General features: G+C 46.7%; 1 protein-coding gene across 6 annotated transcripts in view; it reads left to right on the top strand.

Annotated features, from left to right (window-relative positions):
* The window catches only part of SCYL1 (SCY1 like pseudokinase 1), a 1,795,032-nt gene that overhangs the window by 417,744 nt on the left and 1,354,310 nt on the right, over nt 1-22,978 (top strand). For all 6 annotated transcript variants that reach the window (XM_085625549.1, XM_085625547.1, XM_085625546.1 and 3 more), the window contains exons 7-8: nt 12,372-12,530; nt 12,733-12,840. In XM_085625549.1, the coding sequence (XP_085481675.1) occupies nt 12,372-12,530; nt 12,733-12,840 (267 nt within the window). The remainder of the gene's footprint in view (nt 1-12,371; nt 12,531-12,732; nt 12,841-22,978) is intronic.

Here is a 22,978-nt window from a genome sequence, read left to right as displayed (position 1 = left end):
AAACTCCCAGAGCAGGACAAGCAAAGAGCAAGAGCGGTAGTCGAAGAGGGAAAAAATTTAGCTAATACCTACCTAAAATCTGCACTAGATGCAGCAGACACCGCAAGCAGACAAATGTGCACAGGAACTATACTCCGAAGACATGCCTGGCTGAGGATCTCTGGATTCAAACAAGAAGTCCAGACATCAATTTTCAACAGACCTCTTAACGGACAAGCGTTATTAGGCAAGGAAGTAGAAGAATCCCTTCACCAGATCAAGAAGGATAATGAAAGAGCCAGGGCAATGGGGGCCCTCCAACAAAGAGGATCTTTCAAGAGAGGAGGTTTCTCTAACAGAAAGACCACAGGAACAGGCAGCTTCGGCCAAAACCAGCAGATGCCGCAACAATCTCAGGGGCAAAACACAAGCCAACAAATAGGTCAACAATCTGGTTACCAGGGCTGGCAACAACAGAAGCAGTCCTTTCGGGGGCGAGGAAACGGTAGAGGAAGAGGCCAAACCTCCAGAGGGAGGGGTAATACCTCTAACTGACTTCCACACAAAAAAAGACCCACACAAAACACCAGTGGGGGGAAGAATATCCTTATTCCACAACCAGTGGGAAAGGATCACAACAGACAAATGGATATTAAATTTGGTACAACACGGATATTGCATAGAGCTAACAAAGACACCACCTACAAATCCACCAAGAATAGGAAAATTATCCAAAACAGAACAAACACTGCTAAACGCAGAAACCAAAGAACTGTGTCTAAAACAGGCAATAGAAACAGTACCAGAACAGGAACTGTGCAAAGGAAACTACTCACCATACTTCCTTGTACCGAAACAAGACTTAACCCTGAGATCAATCTTGGACTTCAGATTCATAAACAAGTTCATACAGACACAACACTTCAAAATGTGTACCCTTCAAGAAATAATCCCACAAATCCAAAAAGGAGATTTCCTAGCAACAATGGACCTCAAAGACGCCTATTTACATATTCAAATGAACAAGACGCACAGAAAGTACCTAAGATTCCTACACAATGGAACACACTACCAATTCAAGGTACTCCTGTTCAGAATAAAATCAGCTCCACAGATGTTCACAAAGTGTCTGGCCGCAGTGGGCGCCTACCTAAGAAGAGAAAAGAACCATGTATACCCCTAACTGGACGATTGGCTAATAAGGTGACACACAAGACAAAAATGCCACAATCTGGTTCAGAAAACAATCCAAACACTTCAAGGCCTAGGTTTCTCAATAAACCACAAACAAATCGTCAACAAACCCACAAAGGGAAAAAACCTTTCTGGGCACAAGACTAAATACAAAGAACGCAAGGGTGTTTCCCACACAAAACAGAATACAAGCTATCTACAAGGAAACAGCCCTCTACCAGAAGGGACAGTCTCCGACAGTGAGGAAGGTAATGAAACGTATGGGCATGTTGGCATCATGCATCCCACTCATCCCCCACGCTCGCCTACACATGCAACCATTTCAAGAATGGATCACCAACGGCTGGTCACAAGCCACAGGAAGGTGGGAAGATCTAGTGGTTGTTACACAAAGGATACAGACAGAGACACAATGGTGGGCATCCAACAACATAGCACAGGGGATACCTTTCAAGAACACAACTCCATCTGTGACAATCACCACAGATGCTTCCCTCAACGGTCGGGGAGCACATCTGAACCAACTGCAGATTCATGGGCGATGGAGCGAAGAACACTCCATAAAACACATCAACTTCCTAGAAATGAAAGCTGTTTTTCTGGCACTCAAAGCATTTCAGAAACCGATCCAGGGGAAAACCATCCTGATACAAACCGACAACACAACGACAATGTTTTACCTGAACAAACAGGGTGGAAAAAAATCCTTTCCCCTAAGCAGACTGGCGCAAGAAATCTGGCAATGGGCAATACCTCAGCAAATCAATCTGCAAACAGTCCATCTACCAGGGGTAGACAACCTCACAGCAGACCGGTTAAGCAGACAAAGCAGTTGCTCACACGAATGGGAGCTAAAGCAAACAACAGTACAATACCTATTCAACATCTGGGGAACGCCAGTGTTGGACCTCTTTGCAACAATGCAGAACAAGAAATGCTGTAACTGTGCATCCAGGTTTCCACACCACCTGTCAAAGGGAAATGCGCTTTCACTCAGTTGGTCCCAGACATTTGTCTATGCCTTACCACCAATTCCCCTGATGCAAAGAGTACTACAAAAAGCAAGCGAACCAGGAGCAAATATGATTCTGATTGCCCCCCTCTGTTGACCAAGACAGATATGATACTCAACTTTCCTAGAACTCTCCAAAGGAGAGATGATCACGATCAAAGCCGACAAGGACCTGCTAACAATGCAACAGGGCCAAATCTCTCACCCAGAACCAGCAATGTTACATTTAGCAACCTGGCGCCTGAATACATAGAATTTGGACACCTCAAACTGCCGTCCAGAACCATGGAGAATGTAAAGGAGGCAAGAAAACAGTCAACAAGGAAATGCTATACTGCTAAATGGAAGCGATAAACCACATTGTGCATCGCTAACAACAAAACTACTACAATAAATATACAGGAAACCGTATTCATATTTTACCTACCTTTTAGACAGCAACATCAATATTTCCAGCCTAAAAGTACACCTCGTGGCCATAGTGGCATACACAAGAGGAAAAACATGTTAAAAGTTTCTTTACTAGGCCACTCATCAAAACATTTTTGGAAGGATCAAAAAGAATGGCTTCCCCAAGAACTGCTCCTGTACCAACTTGAAGTTTAAATACAGTGCTGTCTCAGCTAATGGGAAAACCATTTGAACCCATGCATACAGCGGATATCAAACATATCACTCTTAAAACAGCATTTCTCATTGCAATAACATCACTACGGAGAGTAAGTGAACTACAAGCATTAACTGTACAAGAGCCATATTTACAAATTCACAAGAAGAAGGTAATCTTAAAAACTAACCCACAGTTTTTACCAAAGGTGGTAACTAAGTAACACCTGAATCAAAACGTCGTCTTGCCAGTTTTCTTCAAGGAACCAAAATCTAAGGCAGAAAGAAGCCTCCATACCCTGGATATAAGAAGAGCTCTGTTATGCTATCTGCAAAAAACTGAACAAGTAAGGAAAACAAAACAGTTGTCTGTGGCTTACTCGCATACCATCACAGGATCAGCTGTCACTAAAGCAACCATTGCAAGATGGATAGTACAAGCTATACAACTGTACTATACCAATGCCAAAAAAGAACTAACATACAACCAACAGCTCACTCCACTAGGAAGAAAGGAGCAACGCTGGCTTTCATGGCAAATGTACCCATCAATGCCATCTGCGCAGCAGCAACATGAGCATCACCACACACATTTACCAAGCATTTTTGTGTGGATATACTAATACATAAGGAAGCTCAAATTGGACAAAGGGTGCCTCAACACCTGTTTGCTAAGTCTTCATCTCACCACAGCTTCCCAAACACTGGAGAAACCGCTACATAATCTAATGCACAGTGTGAATCCAGAAAAGGATTCACGCTGAAAAAATAAATGGTTACTTACCAGTAGGAGTAGTTTGGCAGCTTGAAGAGTTTTCTGGATTCACATGCGACTCACCCAGCCTTCCCCTAGAAGGAACACAAACAGGTGGAGAAGCAAAGTACAACGTTAAGAACTAAAAATAAGGACCATCACAAGGATTAGACAGGATAAACACAGAAAAAAGAATCCGAAGATGACCACCACGCACGACGACCTCCAGGATGCAGTCTGACGTCATACAGGGGACCTACCTGACACCAAATGGTGGTCGACAGCGACCAAAACAAGAGGGAAAAAAACAACAAAAAACAGACAATTCTGAACCCAACCACTAGATGGCGGAATGATGCACAGCATGTGAATCCCAAAAACTCTTCAAACTGCAAAACTACTCCTACTGGTAAGTAACCATATTGTTTCCTTCCCGGCAGGGGGAATTAGGTGGTTGGGGGAGGTTGAGTGATAGACATATGAGGGAGACTGTATCACACCCATAAAGACTACACTTTTTACTCTGCATCCCACAAAACATGTGTTAAACTTGATAACTTTACTCAAGATGCTGGCACTACTAGAGTGCAAACTAGAAAGGAAAATACATCCCATGTCTGATAGAGACTTCTATCCACAGATCCCTACCTTTGATTATCCTCAGGCATCAGACCTGATCGGAAACATTTTGGAGCAGTACACCTGCACGTCGGTAAGTGGCGTCGTTCCGCTCTGTGCCGCCATCGTCCATGTCGGAGGTGACGTGCACGATGCCTATATAGGCGTCACCTCAGCGCTCTGAGTACATTCTTTCTTTAGCACTGATCCCGATTGAGCTACCTCTCAATCACTATTTAACTGTCCTCCTCCCCCCCCTCTCCTGGTGTGAGGACGTCACCCCAGAAACCAGCTGGTTTCAAACCATGAGTCATAAGCAAATGTCAGTGGCAGACCCCACTTGGAGTCATGTCCCTGTTCCAGGCACCACAAACACACCTAGGTGTGTGAGGACTGCCGTGCCATGCACCCAAAGACGTTGAGGGACCGATTCCTCAAGCTCCTTTTCCCACTGACTCTTGTACTAGAGGTTCCATTCGTGTTTGACCTGGCAGAACCGTTCGCAAAACCCCTCTCGACGCACACTCCTTCGTCGCGTAAGTCGCACAAGAAGTCCACACACTTTTCGGCTTCCCTCCCATCCGTCAAAGTCATCCGATGAGATGGAGGTTCGGCACTCCTGGACCCACAATTTTTCCAGAGCGACCCCCATCCAGCTAAATTTCATGAGGCATGCACCTCATCTTCGGGTGGCCCGGCTCCGCTGGAGCGCCTTCAGACCCCGCTGGAGCAGGCCCGGTTCTAGCGGGTGGGCCGAGTGGGCCAGGCCCACCCAAACAGGAGCCTTGGCCCTCGCAGTGAGGGCTTGAAGGCAGGCGTGCAACGCCATTGGGGTCAAAGTGCTTCAATCCCCCGCGTCGTGTGTGTCAGCCCGGGCTGAGGCCGCTTCCCGAGCACACATAGACAGTTTTAGAGATTATCGCTGCCGCACCCGAGTACTTCACTGGTCTTTAACCCCTTGTGTGCGCACGACGGCTCCCGGCCGCCGTGCATTACGGTAGGCGTGTGCGCACGACGGCCGGGAGCCGTCGTAATCGCGCACGCGTTTATTTCTCCCGCACACACAAGGGGTTAAAAGACCATTTAAATGTTAACGAGGCTTTGTTTATTTTTTCACCCCTTCATCTCCACATGGTGAAAGGGACAAATCCTTTCTTTGACAATGGTAACCTTTGCCTACTGTCCTGCTGTGTGGAAATTTATTTTTCTATGCAGCGCAGGAGAAAAGAAGTTTGTTTATTCCTATTCACCTTTCCTGACCCCTGCAGCAGCTTATCACATCAGGCTGTGACATAAAGTTTGACTAATGGAGTAGGTAAGAGAACATATTACTATTTGTTTTTCTTTTTAAAATCTGCACAGGACCAACAGGACACATACTTTGTGTGTGCTTCATGTAAACAGTTTTTATCATTCTCATGGCTGATGCAGGACAGCAATACGACAATACAAAATGCCCAGATAACGCTGGTGATTAATGATCCTGCTGGAGAGCAATCATTTGTCTGTTAGTAGTTTGTAAATGCAGATGAACTGTATTTTATGTGGATAGCTCAGTGGGTTACTGCCTTTGTCACAGAGATTCTTGTGTTACTTGCAGTTCATAAGTTACAAACCTAACATAGGACAGTGAGCTACGAACTGTCATCAAAGAGCTGCATACAAACATGAATGGTATAGTTAGAACTTCACTTTTTTTGTTTTGTGATATAGTTAGAACTTCCCCGGTCTTTCATTATTCTAATGTTACTAAAATGAGTATGTTTGGGCAGATCTACATTTTTATCAGTAAAGCTGACCCCCATGGAATACTCTTTAAGGGCCTCATGTAGGAAGCCAAATACCGGTCGGTAACGGCCGATTTTCGGTAATTATACCGTTACCGACCGGTATTTTGGCTTTTGGTATGTAGGGGGATCATTTTTGTATTCGGTAATTTACCGAATCGGTAATTTTACCGATTCGGTAAATTCCTAATACAAAAATGAGATGTAGGGGGAGTGTGTGGGTGTTTTTAGGAGTCGGTATTTACCACCAACTAATAGTTGGTGGTAAATAATGAATGTATGTGTTTACGCATTTTAAAGCGCTTAGACGTGTGCAATGTGGCAGACATACATGCCCTTAGGGCATGTATGTGTGCCACATGTGCACACATGGCCGAATCAGGGGTGCAACAGGGTGTCAATGTGACACCCTGCCACCCTTGCATGTGTTCCCCCCATTACCGAATCGGTATTTACCGATTCGGTAATGAGGCATACCTTCCCATCAATGGGAAGGTATGCCTCATTACCGAATCGGTAAATACCGATTCGGTAATTACCGAATATTACCGATTCGGTAATATTTACCGAAGGATTACCTACATACAAGTTACCACTTCTTAAATACCGATTCGGTAACGTTCGGTATTTAAGAAGTGGTAACTTGTATGCTACCTACATGAGGCCCTTAATCCTAAGGTTGTGTTTCCCCAGCCCAAACCCTCGTAAAATATCCGGTCCACCGGTATGGATGACACGTGATTCCTACACCTTGTAATCCTCATTGGTTTATGTGACATTCCCTGTAGACTGATTTACATACTTGTATGATTCATTGTCTCTGTATAATGTGTGCGTGGTGTAAAGTACTGACACACACTACACTGATATAAGTAGTGCTACACAACAAATGAAATGCATATGAGAGAGGGGCTACGTAAAGATGAGGGGGCACTGTTGGAGGGTGGCCGTGAGGGAATCCGAGGAAGAGGTCATGGGGTGGAGGGGGGAGCTAGGGAGAGATGAGGGGCACTGGTGGAGGGTGGTAGTGGGGGAGTCTGAGGAGGAGGTCATGAGGCGGAGGGGCACTGGTGGAGGGTGGCAGTGAGGAATACGAGGAGGAGGTCATAAGGGGGAGGGGCTATGGGGAGATGAAGGCACTTGTGGCGTGTGGCAGTGAAGGAATCCTAGGAGGAGGTCAATATGGGGGGCCATGGAGGGATGTGGGGCACTGTTGGAAGGTGGTAGTAAAGGTATTTACGGAGAAAGAGGTTATTGGTGTGGCGTCGAAAAAGACTTTCGCATCAGCGCTAAACCCGTCCCTGTCATGGCCTTTCTGTTTTTGCTTATTTAATTAGCAGTCGGGTCACAAGGGCTACTGTGGAACATACTTTAAAGTGCGTGCTAATTATATTTACTGCTATATTCAATGTTTTAAGTTTGAAGGTGAGTTTACTAATGTTTTTACCGGGAAAAATGAAAGTGGAGCCCCATGGTGCCTGATATGGGGCTGGGACCCAAGGTCAGCTGTGAGATTAGGTGCACTGGAGAGGAGTAGTGGATAATCTGGCCTGGAAGGGAGTCCGCTGCAGAGTCCAGAGTCAGGTGGAGGTAGTAATGAAGAGGGATTCTCCCTGAAGGCTCGCACAGAGGGAGCCCAAGAAGTGTCACTTGCCTGATACTCGCACCTCAGAAACCTCCTCTTCCCATCAAAGGAACATTACATAGAAAAAACACTTTTTGAGAGTGATGATATTTGGAAAGAGATTTGGAAAAGAGTGCGTTTTACTGGGCCTTGTAAGACTAAGAAGAGATAAAGGAGGGCCCTGAAGCAGGCCTGCCTAGACATATATGCGACAAATTGAGCCCGCAGTGGCCCACCCAAATGCACCCTTGGCCCACCCAAATAAAAATTCCTGGAGCCGGGCCTGCGCTGGAGAAGCACCAGTCCCACTGCCGCCACGCAAGTGGGTTCGCCCTCGGCGGATCCCTCTCTGTATCAGGAGCAGGGCTACAGACAAGTGTTTGGGCTGGTCTATGGCCTCTTGTCAACCTCAATCCGCCTTATGCCCCTTTTGTGGCAACGAAAGGGGTCTCTAACCGAGTACATATCCTCGCAGTAATTATAGCCAGCAGGCTTCCCAGCCTTTTCTTGGCCTAGGGCGTGGGTCCAGAGACCTCGTGAGACAGAACCGGTCAGGGCACCCACCCCTCCACCTCCAGCAGCCGCTGCATCCAAGCCTCCTTAAGACGCAGTGCTCAACATATATGAACATACATATATATCTGACGAGGGCTTTCCGCCCTGCGATAAGCCCCTGTTTACGCCCCTGATGGGAAACTGATATCAGGAACAGGGCACCCAGGCGTTGGCGGAGCGGTGAGGAAGGGAAACACATTGTGTATTTGGAAGGCAAACTGCACAGTGAAAGGTTGAAGTGGATAACGTTTGCCATGTATGTGAGCGAACATGAGAAATCAAAGCAGCATGTTGCATTTGAAAACCGATTCACGTTGCTCACATATTGAACTGAATGGACATTATTGCTTCTATGTCGCAAGTGTTTAAATCGAAATATTATGGCAATGTCGTATGCTAACTAGAAAACTACAGTTATCAGCCTATTTGATGTTTAAAAATGAAATGGTTATGGAGAATTTCAAACTTTTTTTTATAAAAATGCTGAAATTGACTGCTGGCTAGACACGAAAAGTATTTCTTCCATGTTGAGTGACCAGTTCGTATTTAATTGCAAGCGAAGCTTCTAATAGTTGGATTGAGAAAGGTTGTGCCATCGGCCGAAATACGTCTCTGAACAGTAATGAATCAACTATGTCTCAGAACGAATTATGAATGAATTGCCATGAGAGTTTCCCGCTTCGAGTGCAGACTCTAAACTCTTGATTTGATTTGAAATGTTATTTGTAAAGCGCACGAATGCCGTGGCGTCTTGGCGCTAAAATGTGAAACGTGACATATTCCAGGTGATTTCTTAGTTTTTGCCGAAGAACCAAGTTTTTAGATCTTTCCTGAATTTTATACGGTTCAGTTGACAGCGCAGAGGGTATGGCAACTGGTTTAATAATGAGAGATTTTGTGTGCTATACATATATATAAACATAAACAGTGTAAGACACTGTAGAAAAAAACACATTTTTAGATGTCTTTCCCAGCAAAATGTTAAAGGAGGAAAATATCAATATATCAAAATGACAATCTCCCTTTGGCATTAATTCATGAAACAACTAAAGGGTGAGTTGTTGATGATTCTACCCGTTCAATTTTGGGTTTCATCAGGACTAAGGTCATCTGACTAATGCACCAACCACAAAGTAAGTATAAGTGCCCTCACAAATAGCCTCTTGGGTATGTCGCTATTGTATGGCTGTGTGTGTGTCATCCTCCACCAACCAATTTTTGCTAATTGCCTTACTGACACAACAGTTGTTGTTTTGGTCTGCTGGGGTTTAAACTGCAGAACGCCTTGTATACCCAGTGTGGACCTGACCCAAACTAAGGTTTATTAGGAAAACACTTTAAACTGGACTGTTTTAGGAAATCGTCCAGTTAAAGTTCTCTCTACATTGAGTAGAATTAAAGAATGCCAGATAGTGGTATTCACATCTTCCTGCTGGGACATTTCCTTTTCCTGAATCGGCTGTACTTTTTTTTCCTCATTCTCTCCGGTTATCTCAACCCTTTGGAATTTTTGAAATTAAAAAGCAGCAATTAATCCTATGAATTTAAAATTATTCCTCTTTCGTTCCCCGTCTCCATACTACATGGAGTTTAATCATCCTCCTCCTCCAGTCAGTGGTGTTTTTTTGTACTTTATAAAGCTTCCACATTTTCGACCTTCATGACGCGCTACCAATTCTCTTCATTGTGCTATTTTTATCAAATCATGTTCAGTGCAACTTTCCACTTCCATGTTTTTTGGGTCCATCTGGTACATTCTTCTCATTCTAGTTCTTTCATATCTTTTCTGACTTTTTAGGTCTCGCCTTGCTATCGCGTAAGCGATCGCAAAGCGAGACTATTGTAAGGGGGTTTTAAAAGTGCTCCCAAAAAGCGGATTGCATGGCTAGCACGTGCACAATCACGCGCATCGCGCCGCCATGCAATCCTCTTTTTGGGAGCACTTCAAAGGGTCCGCTCCCCCGCCTGGAATGCGCTCCCCCGCCCCCAAGCGCGCGCGCGCCACGCTCCGCCGGGCTTGTCTTGTTCTTTATAGCTCTCTTTTCTCCAAATCATCTGTCGTGAACTATTCACTTCCATCATCGTTCTCCAGGAATTGTGAGGCCATCTGCTTTAATAAGGTACAGTCCCTTTCGTATTTTAAATGCTATATCGACCAACTGTGTCCTGATTACTGTACCTTGCCAATTAAGTACTTGTGGTAGTAGGGGTGTTGCCTCGCCTTGTTTTGTAACTTTTCTGTTTGTGTTTCACTTTGCGCCCGCCCTCCTGTTGTTTGTGGACACTTTGTGCCCGCCCTCCCTCCCGTTGCCCATGTTCACTTTGTTCCCACCCCCCCTCCCGTTGCCCGTGTTCACTTTGTTCCCACCCCCCCCTCCCGTTGCCCGTGTTCACTTTGTTCCCACCCCCCCCTCCCGTTGCCCGTGTTCACTTTGTTCCCACCCCCCCTCCCGGTGCCCGTGTTCACTTTGTTCCCACCCCCCCTCCCGGTGCCCATGTTCACTTTGTTCCCGCCCCAGTTTGTTTATTTCTCCCCTCCTCTTGTGGGCAATTTGTTCCCGCCCCCTCCCGTTGGCCGTATTCACTTTGTCCCGCCCCCTCCCACCGTAGTTTGTGTTTATTTCTCCCCCCCCTTGTGGGCACTTTGTTCCTGCCCCCTCCCGCCGTAGTTTGTTTTTATTTCTCCCACCTCTTCTTGTCTATGTTGTCTGTCTTTCCGTCCCCTCCCACCGTACTTTGTGTTGACAAGCGTTATCTCTGCATTTTGTGGCGTACATATTGCCTGTATTTATGTTCATTATCAGTATTGAAAATGTACCAGTTTCCAGACGGAATGGTGTTTACTGTTCGTGATTCACTTTGTTCCCGCCCTCCCTCCCGTTGTTTGTGGACACTTTCTTCCCACCCCCTCCTCCCGTTGCCCGTGTTCACTTTGTTCCTGCCCCAGTTTGTGTTTATTTCTCTCCCCCCTCTCATGGGCACTTTGTTCCAGCCCCCTCCCGTTGCCTGTGTTCACTTTGTTCCCGCCCCCTCCTGATGTAGTTTTTGTTTATTTCTCCCCCCCCTCTTGTGTTCACTTTGTTCCCGCCCCCTCCCGCCGTAGTTTGTTTATTTCTCTCCCCCTCTCGTTGTCCATGTTGTCTGTCTTCCCTCCCCCTCCCACTGTACTTTGTGTTGACAAGTGATATCACTGCATTTTGTGGTGTACATATTGCTTGTATTTATGTTCATTATCAGTATTGAAAATTTACCAGTTTTCAGACGGAATGGTGTGTCTCAGGGAACATAAGGTATACACAGTATATACCTTTCAGTGACCCGCACGCAGTGGACAAGCTCCCATATGTCTATTACACAACGCTAGCCCTCTGGCTCTCTCGGGCTCTGATGAAAATGTTTCTGTTGTGCTCATGGGTGTTTATGTTGGCCCGAGGTTTTATGACACATGCATCCTTATATGAACGTACAACATGGCATTGCAATCCAGCTGTTCCGTGCAGTGTATGCAATGGAGGGACTTGAGGGGGAGACACGGATTAAGTACATGTTTAAATTGCAGGACAGGCACTGACTTTTTCGGAAGGGGCTCCTACACTGAGCATTCACACAAGGGGCAGAATGCTGGCTAACGGTTCTAAACTGCCTCAGAGTTTGCTGGCAGTGGGGGGAGGGAGGTGCTTGAGCGCAAGAGGCGTATGAACAGTGACAAGCTGTTATATGACCACATTTGTTTTCACAGCAGTCACCACGTGCCTTTTCTTTCTGCTGTTACTCCGGCTGCACTTTTTTCCCCATCGGGGAAACTTTGTTCTTGAATCTCAGAACAGTCATTTTCAATGCAATAGGGCTTGCATTTGCGAGAGTTTGAGCTATTAGCAATGTCATTTATTTATGTGTTTTGAAATCCTGCAAGCGGTGCGTAAACAAGCACTTTGTACTTATAGTCCTTGCTTACGAGAAGCAAGGCTGACAGTAAAAGAGGCGCAGTTACCGCCAACCTTGCTTCTCTTAGGCAATGACTATGTACCAAGTGTGTGTTTATGCACCACTTGCACGTTTCAAAACACTTACATAAAAGGCATTGCCATTTACAATGGCATTAGCTCAAACTCTTGCAAATGCGAGACCTATTGCATTGCAAATGCTTGTTTATACAGGATGCTTGTTTGTTTCTATTGCCAATTAACTGTATTCCTCTCTCAAGTCCTGGCATGTTGACATTTTTGTCTTCTTTCTTTACAGATTAAAGAGCCAGCAGAACTGCAGACATTCTTCCAGCATCTTAGCAACAATCTGGACTCTTTTCCAGAGGATTTCTGCCGGCATAAGATCCTCCCTCAGCTGCTCACAGCTTTTGAGTTTGGTAGTGCTGGGGCAGTCATCTTAACCCCTCTATTTAAGGTATTTGTATGGTAAATTTGATTTCCTGGTTTTCTATGGGAGGCATCTTATCTTGAAGGGCAAGTTTACTATTTTGCATTCTTAGTGCTACAATAATATCACTAAATATATTTTAGTTTTATTTTGCCTAGAAATGCAGTTATTTTACTTTTCACCTCCCTTTTTTTTTTTTTTTTACTTAAAATCCTTTGTTCTTTTGCAGGTGGGCAAGTTTCTCACTGTTGAAGAATACCAGCAAAAAATCATTCCTGTAATCATCAAAATGTTCTCGTCTACAGACCGAGCCATGAGGATCAGGCTGCTCCAGCAGGTATGTTTTATGTGAGTGATGGCACCCTAGATCTAAATTTGCTAGATCCACTTTACTCCTAGGGTTCTTGTCTGTACATTTCCCTTGTGTACATTCTCCGATGTTTAACTCTCAGCTTCATTCTTACCGTGTATATCACATAACCAAGGAAAGTGGACCTAAGTTATTTACAGCATGGCGGATGAAACACACCCACCAAAATAAGACTATGTCCGTCTGCCGTTTTAGAGTGTATACATGGCTATAAACTTTAAATCAGATGGGTATTGTCAAAGAAAATACTGCCACATACTTCTGAGTACATTTCTGGCACTTACTGGTTTTCGCATAAAACATTTAATTAAACAGCAATTGTCATGGGGCCTATTGGTATCAGCGTAAAACATTTAATTAAACAGCAATTGTCATTGGGAGCAATGTTCCATGAACCTCTCTTGATTACACAAACGATTACATTCTTCTACACTCTCAAAAGAAGATCTGTGATTATTACACAGTCAGTAAGTGACAATTGTTAGCAGTATTTGTAGCATAAGAAATTATTCTAATAGGTGCTGTTCAATGCCCTAATTACATGGTATATTGATTATCATTGGTGCACAGTGAATGAGACCGTTACATCAGCATGGCAACAACACATCCTATCTTTCTTTAGAAATCAATTTTTATGTTACAGGTGTGTCATCCTAATGACCATACTACTTTCCAGTAAGGCCTACCTGATCCCATGTCCTAGGTCACAAGATTGCGTCTCATGAACAGCCCTTCGGTAATAAGGGATAGTATTTTCTCCCTCTCGAATGGCAAATCTCCAGGTCCGGATGGACTACCGGCTGAATTTTACAAAGCCTATTCGGACATATTGATACCGGAATTGTTGCGGGTATATGCAGCGGCTCTAGATGACTCGGCGCTCACACCCACGCAAAATGAGGCAGCACTGATCTCCCTCTTAAAGCTGGGCAGAGACCCTGAACTCCTGGGCTCCTACCGTCCACTGGGTCTGTTGAACACAGGCTATAAAATACTTGCCTCCACCCTAGCTAAACGAATAGCCCCGTTTGTGCCGACTCTGGTACATAATGGTCAAAATGGACTTGTTCCAACCAGGAGTACCTCTCTCAATATACGTAGACTGTTTAGAGTCCAGAAGTACGCAACGAAGAACTGGCCGCGGTCTGGTTGTCTAGTGCTAGACCTAGAGAAGGCCTTCGATTCGTTGGAGTGGCCCTATCTTTCAGCGGTCCTGCTTAAGTACGAGCTAGGAGACTGGTATTTACAACTGATGCAACTACTGTATCAGCGCCCCCACAGTATGGGTTCGCACAGCTAAGCTCATTTCTGATACGATCAGGGTTAGACGAGGAACCAGGCAGGGATGCCCTCTGTCCCCGTTGCTCTTTTCTCTTGCTATAGAGCCTTCAGCGGCTCTCCTCCGAGAAAGTGGCGCAGACTGGGGTGTCCCCTTGAATGATGGGCTCCACACGGTATCCCTATATGCAGACGACCTGCTGCAGTACATAAGAGACCTGCATGCTGTGCCGCCGGCCATATCCGCATTGTTCCGTAGCTTCGAGGAAGTGTCAGGCCTCAAGGTAAATTGGGCTAAATCAGGCACCTACTCTTTCTGCGAGGACGTGGCCGTGACGGAAATAATAAACAACAGGGCTGCGCTTGCTTGGTACCCGACCACGTTCAGATACCTGGGCATATATATCTACAGGTCCCCAGCAGACATATTAGAGGGTAACCTAGTGTGCGCCATTTCCTCCGTAAGGGCGCAGATGCAATTCTGGAAGACTCTACCTCTCAATGTGATGAGTCGTATTACCTTGACCAAAATGATAGAACTGCCAAGGCTACTGTATTATTTTGCAAACCTTCCGGTATATGTTCCAGTACGATTTTTTGGGGAGCTGGAGGGATTCACCCGAGGCTTAATCTGGAATACGGGGCGACCCAGGATAGCACTGCAGAAATTGTATGCGCCACCGGAATGTGGAGGCTTGGCAGTTCCTCATTTGGAACTATATTACTTAGCTGCGCAGCTACAATGGGTCACTAAGTGGCAAGAACCTGACGGACACGGCGATCGAGTCCTCAACATGGACGCAGACTCAGATCTATAGTTTGTTTCACTCACTGGCGAAGCTCCCCCCCCCCATCACACAGGTGCATATTGAATTATCTCATAGATGTTACAGGAGAAGCCTTCAACTCACAAAAGATACGGTCCCTTATGCCCCAATACTCCCACTTATCGGGACACCAAGAGGCAGAGACTCTATAACAGACGGGGCACTGACGTCCTGGACCGAAGCAGGAGTGGAGACACTAGGAGACCTATACGCAGCTGGTGCCCTTCTGCCTTTCGCGACCCTGACGACAGATAATGGATTGCCGGTGGGCCAGTTCCTTCTACATGCAGCCATCATACGGACGCTGACGCTAGCATGGGGAGACTTGACAAACGAGCCATCGACACATCAGTTATTGCAGTATTTGCATGAAATGGGGGAAGGGTTGCATGTGATCCACTGGCTAGTACATGCCCTGCTTATCCACGTATTAAAACCACTACAGAGACTCCGCGCACGTTGGGCTGAGGACAGAGGCCGACCCTGGACCGATAAGGAATGGGAACGTGTCCTAGCCAGTGCCATGCACATACCACACAATTCACCATTTAAGCTTATACAAACATATATATTGCATAGAGCGTATCTCTCACTAGACAAGATCAATAAATATTTTAACATCAACACTTCCGAATGCCCGAGATGCCGTCTCCTGAACGCTGACCTGCTACATGTGCTATGGTCTTACCCCCTGCTTCTATCCTACTGGCGCATGATAACAGAAACACCTACGAGCTGCACTAGCACCGAAGTGCCTACCACATGGGAGGTCTGTATCCTAGGATTTTACAAACGCACTAAAGCTAACAAAGTAAGTTCTAGATTTTGTGATCTAGGCCTAATAACCGCAAAACGACTGATAACTAACAGGTGGAAGCACAAGGACCCTTCAGAGGTACTCCACTGTATAAAATCCCTAGAGGTATGGGCACAGGCGGAGAGCACCATCCTTCATAGGGAAGAAACAGCAGGGTTGCGAAAATATCCCATCGCACAATCCTGGGATGATATCCTCAAATCCTTTACACACTCTAACGCCACATTGCGTGAACCCTCTACGCAACGAGCGGGGGATAATACCTGACATGTCGCTTAGGTGAAGCGGATACGCTGCACTCATAGGAAACCTCAGCCACAGCTTTTGGATTGGACAATGACCTCACATTCCTTAATGACAATTCATAGACACGACTTCTGCCACAAGATACCCTAGTGTCCATTCAACCGTACATAGCGCAGGAACAGCAGTCCACATTCACTACAAACACACAAGCCTAGGCACGACTAAACTTGAACGGCACTCTATACACTGGATACATATTCATTTAAGTATTTGATATCTCCTTTCTTTTGATTTTATCTTGTTTTCATTAGTTGTGGTTAAAATGTTAAAAAAGAGGATACACCTTGATTTATGTACACAGAGACATAGTACCCATAATGTTGTTATCAGTGCAATATGTACAGATGTTTAGATTATATGTAACAGAAAAGATAAAATGCAATAAATATATTTAAAAAAAATGAACAGCCCTTCGATTTAATCACATGACCTCATTCTTACCAATTTCTCACAGTACCATGGTTTTAGCTTCAACCTAAAGTTCTGCTTCAATTTTGCACAATTCTGCCTTGCACGGATGCAAAGCCACTGTTCTGTTCTAATGCCTTCATCCAAATCCCCCATCTTTGCATGTACTACTCTTCTGCTTTACCTCACACAAATCCCCTATCTTTGCATGTACTACTCTTCTGCTTTACCTCACACTGTAAAGGCCACACTAAAAGAAGCACCTTAATTGTCCTCTTCCATAGTGGGCCATATCTCTATTTTTGGAAAATGCTCTGCTTCTGCTAATCTCTAAATAGTCTCAGAAGTGTAACTTAGATGGGGCACCAAGAGAAATCCAAATCCTAAAGCTTTATCCATTGTTAATTGTTGTCTGTAATGTGCTGCACTCTCATGGAAGAGTCAAATGGAATTTGGAGCGAAATAAGAGGCAGGCTGGAGTGGCTTCACAGGTGTGGGAAAAGAGTGAGATTATAATTAGATGGAGCTTTCTAAAATTAGCCTAACATCCTGTGATCGTGGAGAGTACTAGTTGAATAAATGTTTTGCTATTGTGGGCAACCAAGTTCAAGTGTGCTGTGTAGATGAGAAATTGGTATTGTTTCTTTGGGTGTCAATCTGCCTCAAATGCACTGCCTGTATACCAGGTATATTCTGTTGCAGCTGCACCCTGGGGAACAGAATTATTGGGGCACTTGAGCACAGGTAAAACAGTAAAAGCTATAAACAAGTTCTTAGGAGTATTACTTCAACTTGGGCCAGGGACTCCGATGGCACATTTGAAGATGACATATGCCCTAAACGATGTGAATGCAGTTTTGGGTATGAAACATCTTTTTTCTGGGGAGTAGTATGGTCTAATCTGAAAACTTCTATGTACAAATCACATTTATTTGAGCTTCTTCCCTGTGCCAGGTTTTCTGCGCTATCCATATATTTAGTGCCATTTACAGTATCCGAATGTGTCCTACATGTAGATCACCCTATAAATTTTATGTCGAAGTGATATTGAAGACCACTTATTGAAATAAACAAAGATTAACCAGGTATGAAAATGCATCTTCCACCAGTTTAGGGAGATAACCTCACAGGGAGAGAACCCTAGTAAGAGAAATGTAGTTGGACATAATAACTCCTCTATGTTGAGAAGGCTATTTTTAATGTTCAGACTGGGGAGTGCTTCCTGTTGCTAAATTGACTGGCCTCCGGTTTATATGTGAAGCAAACGTGTTTCCTAAAAATTACCCATTAGTGTGATGGTTTATCAAAAATAACAATATTTAACTCTTTTTTTGCTTGTCCATAGCATGTGGTATAGACAATGACTTCAACAAGTTTTTATCAAATATAATAGTTAATTGCCTGTGTGCCTGTATATTCATGTGCTCTGCATACTCCTGCCATCTAGTGTTGGGCTTGGACGTTTGCAAGTTGTTTTTTTCTTCAAAGAAGTCTTTTGAGTCGCAAGATATAGCGACTCCTCCCTTAGCGGGCTAGGCGCATGGGCATTCTAGATTGTATTTTCCGTCATCAGGTTCAAACGCGTAAAGAAGTTGCTCCGTGTTCAGTGCTGGTAGTGCTTTCTTCTGTGCCCATTTGATCACTCTTCGATTTAGCACGGGAAGAAACTCCACTCGACAACTTTTGTTCTTCTGCAGGGACAGTGAATACGGACTTTCGACACCTCACCACCTCTTCGGGAATGTATGCCCTTCACCTCAAGGTTTTTTTTATTGCTAATGTGTGACCAGTGATGCAAAGGACACCCTTCCAATACTGCCACATAGTGCCACTTCAAATTCCCATGGACTGACCACTATCAAGTCTGTAATCTGTCTCTTCCCCCAGTTACAATGTCACCACATGTGAGGCCTGCCTCACATTCCTGTCCAAAAAGACGCTTTGGTACTGGTGCTAGCAGAAGTGGGCCCATCAGAAGAGGCAGAAGTCGGAAGACACCCCTGATATCTTCGGGAAGCGTGGCTTCGGGGCAGAGGAGGAAGAAGTCTGCCGTTTGGGGATGCAGCTTGTCCACTTGTCTCCAAGCTCGGAGCCAGCCTTTTCCTCTGGGTCGGAGTAGTAAAAACGCAGCTGCTGCACAGACATGCATGACGGTAGCCTGGCCAAAGCAAGTAGCATGGTGTCCGAAACACAACTCCAGCCAGCCCAATGGCTGAACTTTGCCCAAGAAGAGGTCGGGCACCAGGTCTAGCACCTAAAAAAAAAAACCTGCTGGATCACCACTGCCTTCGGGCCATGGTAGGCACCGACCAAAGACTTTGAAGGCGACAATACTCTTTTTATCAGGCACTGAACTGATGTGTCCTTCCACCACCACCTCTTCTTCCTTCTCCACCAACTTCTTCCCTACCCCCAATTTTGCTACTACCACTAGCTCCTCCACACACCTTCACTCTTTCTAACTCAGTAGAGGGTTCACCTCAATAATCATACAGGGGAGGCAGCCCAATGTACCCTGCAGACCCCTACAATACACCCCATGACCAGGTGCCTACAAATGACCCGGTAAGATTATGATGTTGATCCTCGTAACCCCACAGACTTTGATCTGTATCTGGTTAGGTCATTCTCCCTAGATGACTGTAGCTCATAGCATGAGGTCATTCAGAGGGCAGCCACTTACCATAAAATTAATATGCAAGTCTTTCAGAAAATAGATTTCTTCCTGATGGGGACACTGTCCAAAATCCAGTGCACAATACAGTTCCTCCCAATGCATTAAGGAATACTGAAGATCTCCACATGAACCTTTAAAGAGTTTGTGAAGGTGCGAGTAGTCACCCCAAGGATTAATTAAACAATAAAAAAAAAAAATACAAGCCCTCCTCCAACGACCCACCATTGGTTCATGGGCAAGTGCCCCCTGATCTTCTGATGCTCTACACCATGTGAAAACCACAGTAGATGCTCCTCCTGATACCAAGAGCAAAAAGAAAGATGTGGCAGAGAAGAGGGTAGCATTGCAGGTGGCTACCCACTGGATGATTGCCAACCCTGTCCGTTTGCTCTCCCAAGACGATAGGGCACAGTAGGACAAAATGTAGGACCTCCTCAAGCATCGCCCTGGGGAATATAGGTAAGAGGGGTGAAGAGTTAGTGGCAGAGGGGAAAACATTTCCAAATCCACCATCTGCTGTACCCTGGATGCAGCTGACACAGTGGGTCATGGAATCAATACCAGTATCCTGGTAGCTTGGTTCTGTGTTTCTGGTTTTATACCAGAAGTCCCATCAGTATTTTCTCAACCTGCCCTTCGATGGCAGACACCTCTTCGGTTTGCAGGTTGACCAAATGTTAGAGATCTGGAACCTGAGTTCCTAACATTTGGTTACTTGTGGGCCCCCACATATGCATGAACGTCCTGAGCGTGTCCTGTAGACCTATTATATGAGCATGATGTGCTGCAAAGTGGAAACAATTTGGCCACACTACATCAGTCACAACAAAGACCCTCTAATACCTGATGTCCAAAACATCCTCACCTTACCTGCTCCACCTACAGAAGTCGGGTCTAGCTTACTCTTCTACACACCTTAACTTAGCCGCTATGGCTGCATGCATTCAAAACAGAGAACACTCCTCCCTCTTTTGCATCACTGTAGTTAAGATATTCATGGAAGGCCTCAACAGAGTCATTTAGCAAATGAATGACCTTAACATCATTCTTCTTACTCAATTCTCAATTTGAGCCTTTACATTCTTGTCTGCTTGAGTGCCTTTTCTGGAAGGTTGCCTTCTTTGTTGCGCTAACCTCTTTACAATGCCTTAGTGAGTTAGAGGCCCTCGCACTGCAGAACTCTTCACACAGTCTCTTTACAGTCCCTATAGTACAGTTACTCCTACTGCAGTAGCCCTTCATACAAGTTCATAAGGACAGGGTTGTGCTCAAGAAAAATCTACCTCACTAAGGCTGTTTGCCCATGCCACCTTAACCAACCTATTCAGCTTCTAGTCTTTTTCTCAGAGCTAGATACTATGTTAAAAAGAATGCTTCATACCTTGGATGTAAAATGCGCTTTCATGTATTATATTGAAAGAACCAAATCTTTCCATAGGGCAGACTAACTGTTCGTGGTCGCATCTATGTTTTTCTCAAGAAACCTTCTCCTAGCTGACATGTAAGGATGCTACTTGTTTACCTCACACACTTTTAACCAGCCCATATAGATTTCAGTCTTTGTCTCAGAACCAGATTCAATATCAAAAAGAGCACGCATACCTTGGACGTAAAATGCGCTCTCATGTACTATATTGAAAAAAACAAACCTTTCCATAAGGCAAACCAGCTGTTTATGGTCGTATCTGTGTTGTTCATAAGGAACCTTCTCCTAGCTGCCATGTAAGAATGTTACTTGTTAACCCCACACATGTTTACCAAACACTATTGTGCGGATGTTCTAGCAAAACAACAAGCAATGGTTGGAAAGACGGCCATGAATACCTTAATTCAGACATCTGCATCATCCACATGCTAACTACCACTTATAAGGCTATTGCTTTACATTCTGTGTTGAGGATGTGTTTATACAGCAGCATTAGTTACAAACAGAAAATGTTGGGGGCGTGGCTTGGCAGCCAGACATGGCGGACGTGTGCTGAGTGAGCTCTGTCCAGCCCACCGATAATCCTGCAATTATCCTTATTCCCCCGCATGCAGTGTCCCTCAGCAGCGGATGATATTTGGCCGTAGCGTCCCGCAGTTTGCCCCGAGGATCCTCCGGGGGTTCGCGGTGCCTGGACAGAGCTGGGGGCGCGGTGCCCGGGAGCGGCCTGGCAGGAAGGCGAGGAGCCGGGGACTGTCGTGGAGGTAGCCGGCGCCGGCCCATTGCCGCACGACGCGGCGGAGTAGCTCAGCCACCAGCGGAGGTCCGAGCGAGCCGGAGCGAGCGCCGGGGATGGCCCTATGACTCAGTAGCTGCCCGGAGGCACAGACGTTGGCGAGGTCTCGGCGGTCAGCTCGGGCCGCGTGGGTGGGGAGCTGGATCTGGGCCCTGGGACGGCGTGGGCAGCAGGCTCTGCGGGCGCTGGTTGTCTCGGCCTGCGGGCCCAGGGTTGAGGCGGCACTCTCCCCCCCCCCCCCCCCCGCCCTTAGCGGGCATCTTGTGTGGGGGACCGGCGGAGCAATCGGCCCGCGGGGGGTGGGACGCCGCGCGAGTGATTTTGGGTGGTTGCTCTCTTCCGTGCTTCGGGGTCGAGTGGGGGCCGGTGTGCCCACCCCGTCGACGGTCGGGTGGACCGCGGGGACTCGCCCGCAGTTTTGGAGACACCCTGGGCCTTCCGGCGACCGGATAGGGGATCGGCGGCCAAGACGGGCCGCGGGGGGCGGAGATCGGTTCCCCCCCCCCCCTCGGTAACACTGGGAGTTACAAGAAATTGGTGGCTCTGGACCCCTGCGTGGCCCTGGCGGGGGCAGCCTAGAAGGCGCGTTGAGAGGCCCGTGGGGCCTGTGGATTTCGCGTCAACGAGGGTCCTCTTTCTTGCCGAAAGGGAGTGGTGGGGTCCTTGGCTGGGCCCCGGCGATGCGTATGTGCCACGTGGCGGAACTGTTGGCAAGCCCCCCCGCTGGGATTGCGGAGGCCGAGTGCTGGTAGTGGCTCCGTAGCCATATTGCGGTGGGGGGCTGCCGGAGTGGAGGAGCCCTCGGAGAGCGGTAGGATAGGGGGGAGCGGACGGACCTACGGTGCGGCTCCCTTTCGGCAGCGCAGTCGGGCTGCGGGAGCGCGTGGTATCCACGCCTGAGCCCAGTCTGACTCATCCTGGGGCGGCGTGGGGCAGCGAGCGCTGCCATGACGAGAGATAAAGGAGGGAGTGCTTCGGGCAAGCAGGGCCCCATAGACAAATTCACGGGCCCGGGAGCGGGGGCGTCCGGGGGCTCGGCTGGGGCCGTCCCGGACAATGCAGCCCTCCTGGCGGCCATCACCCAGTCCAGGGATATGCTGGACGCGAAGATAGGGGCGGTTGGGGCAGACGTTATGCTGTTAAGGCAAGATTTGCGCTCGGCGGTGACCCGTATCACGGAGGCTGAATCCCGGATCTCCGGGGTGGAAGACGACGTTACTACATTGAAGCAGAGGGTCGCTAAACTGGAAACTGTTCAGAAGGGGCTTGCACTTCGCGTGGAAGATGCGGAGGGACGGGCACGGCGCAACAACCTCCGCTTTGTTGGCTTTCCCGAGGGCAGCGAGGCGGGCAGTACTGAACGCTTCTTGACACAGTGGCTTGAGAGCTGGCTTCCCCCTGAGGCCATGTCCCGCTGCTTTGTGGTGGAGCGGGCCCACAGAGCGCTAGTGCAGAGGCCACCGGTGGGGGCTCATCCGCGGCCTATCATAGCCAAGTTCTTGAACTACCTGGATCGGGACGCTATCCTGAAACACGCTAGGGCAAAGGACTCCCTGCACTACAACAATGC

The sequence above is a fragment of the Triturus cristatus genome, chromosome 9, assembly GCF_964204655.1.
Source record: "Triturus cristatus chromosome 9, aTriCri1.1, whole genome shotgun sequence".
In the NCBI taxonomy this organism is placed as follows: domain Eukaryota; kingdom Metazoa; phylum Chordata; class Amphibia; order Caudata; family Salamandridae; genus Triturus; species Triturus cristatus.
Note: the sequence above shows the minus strand (reverse complement) of the source record. Positions and strands in the feature narration are given on the sequence as shown.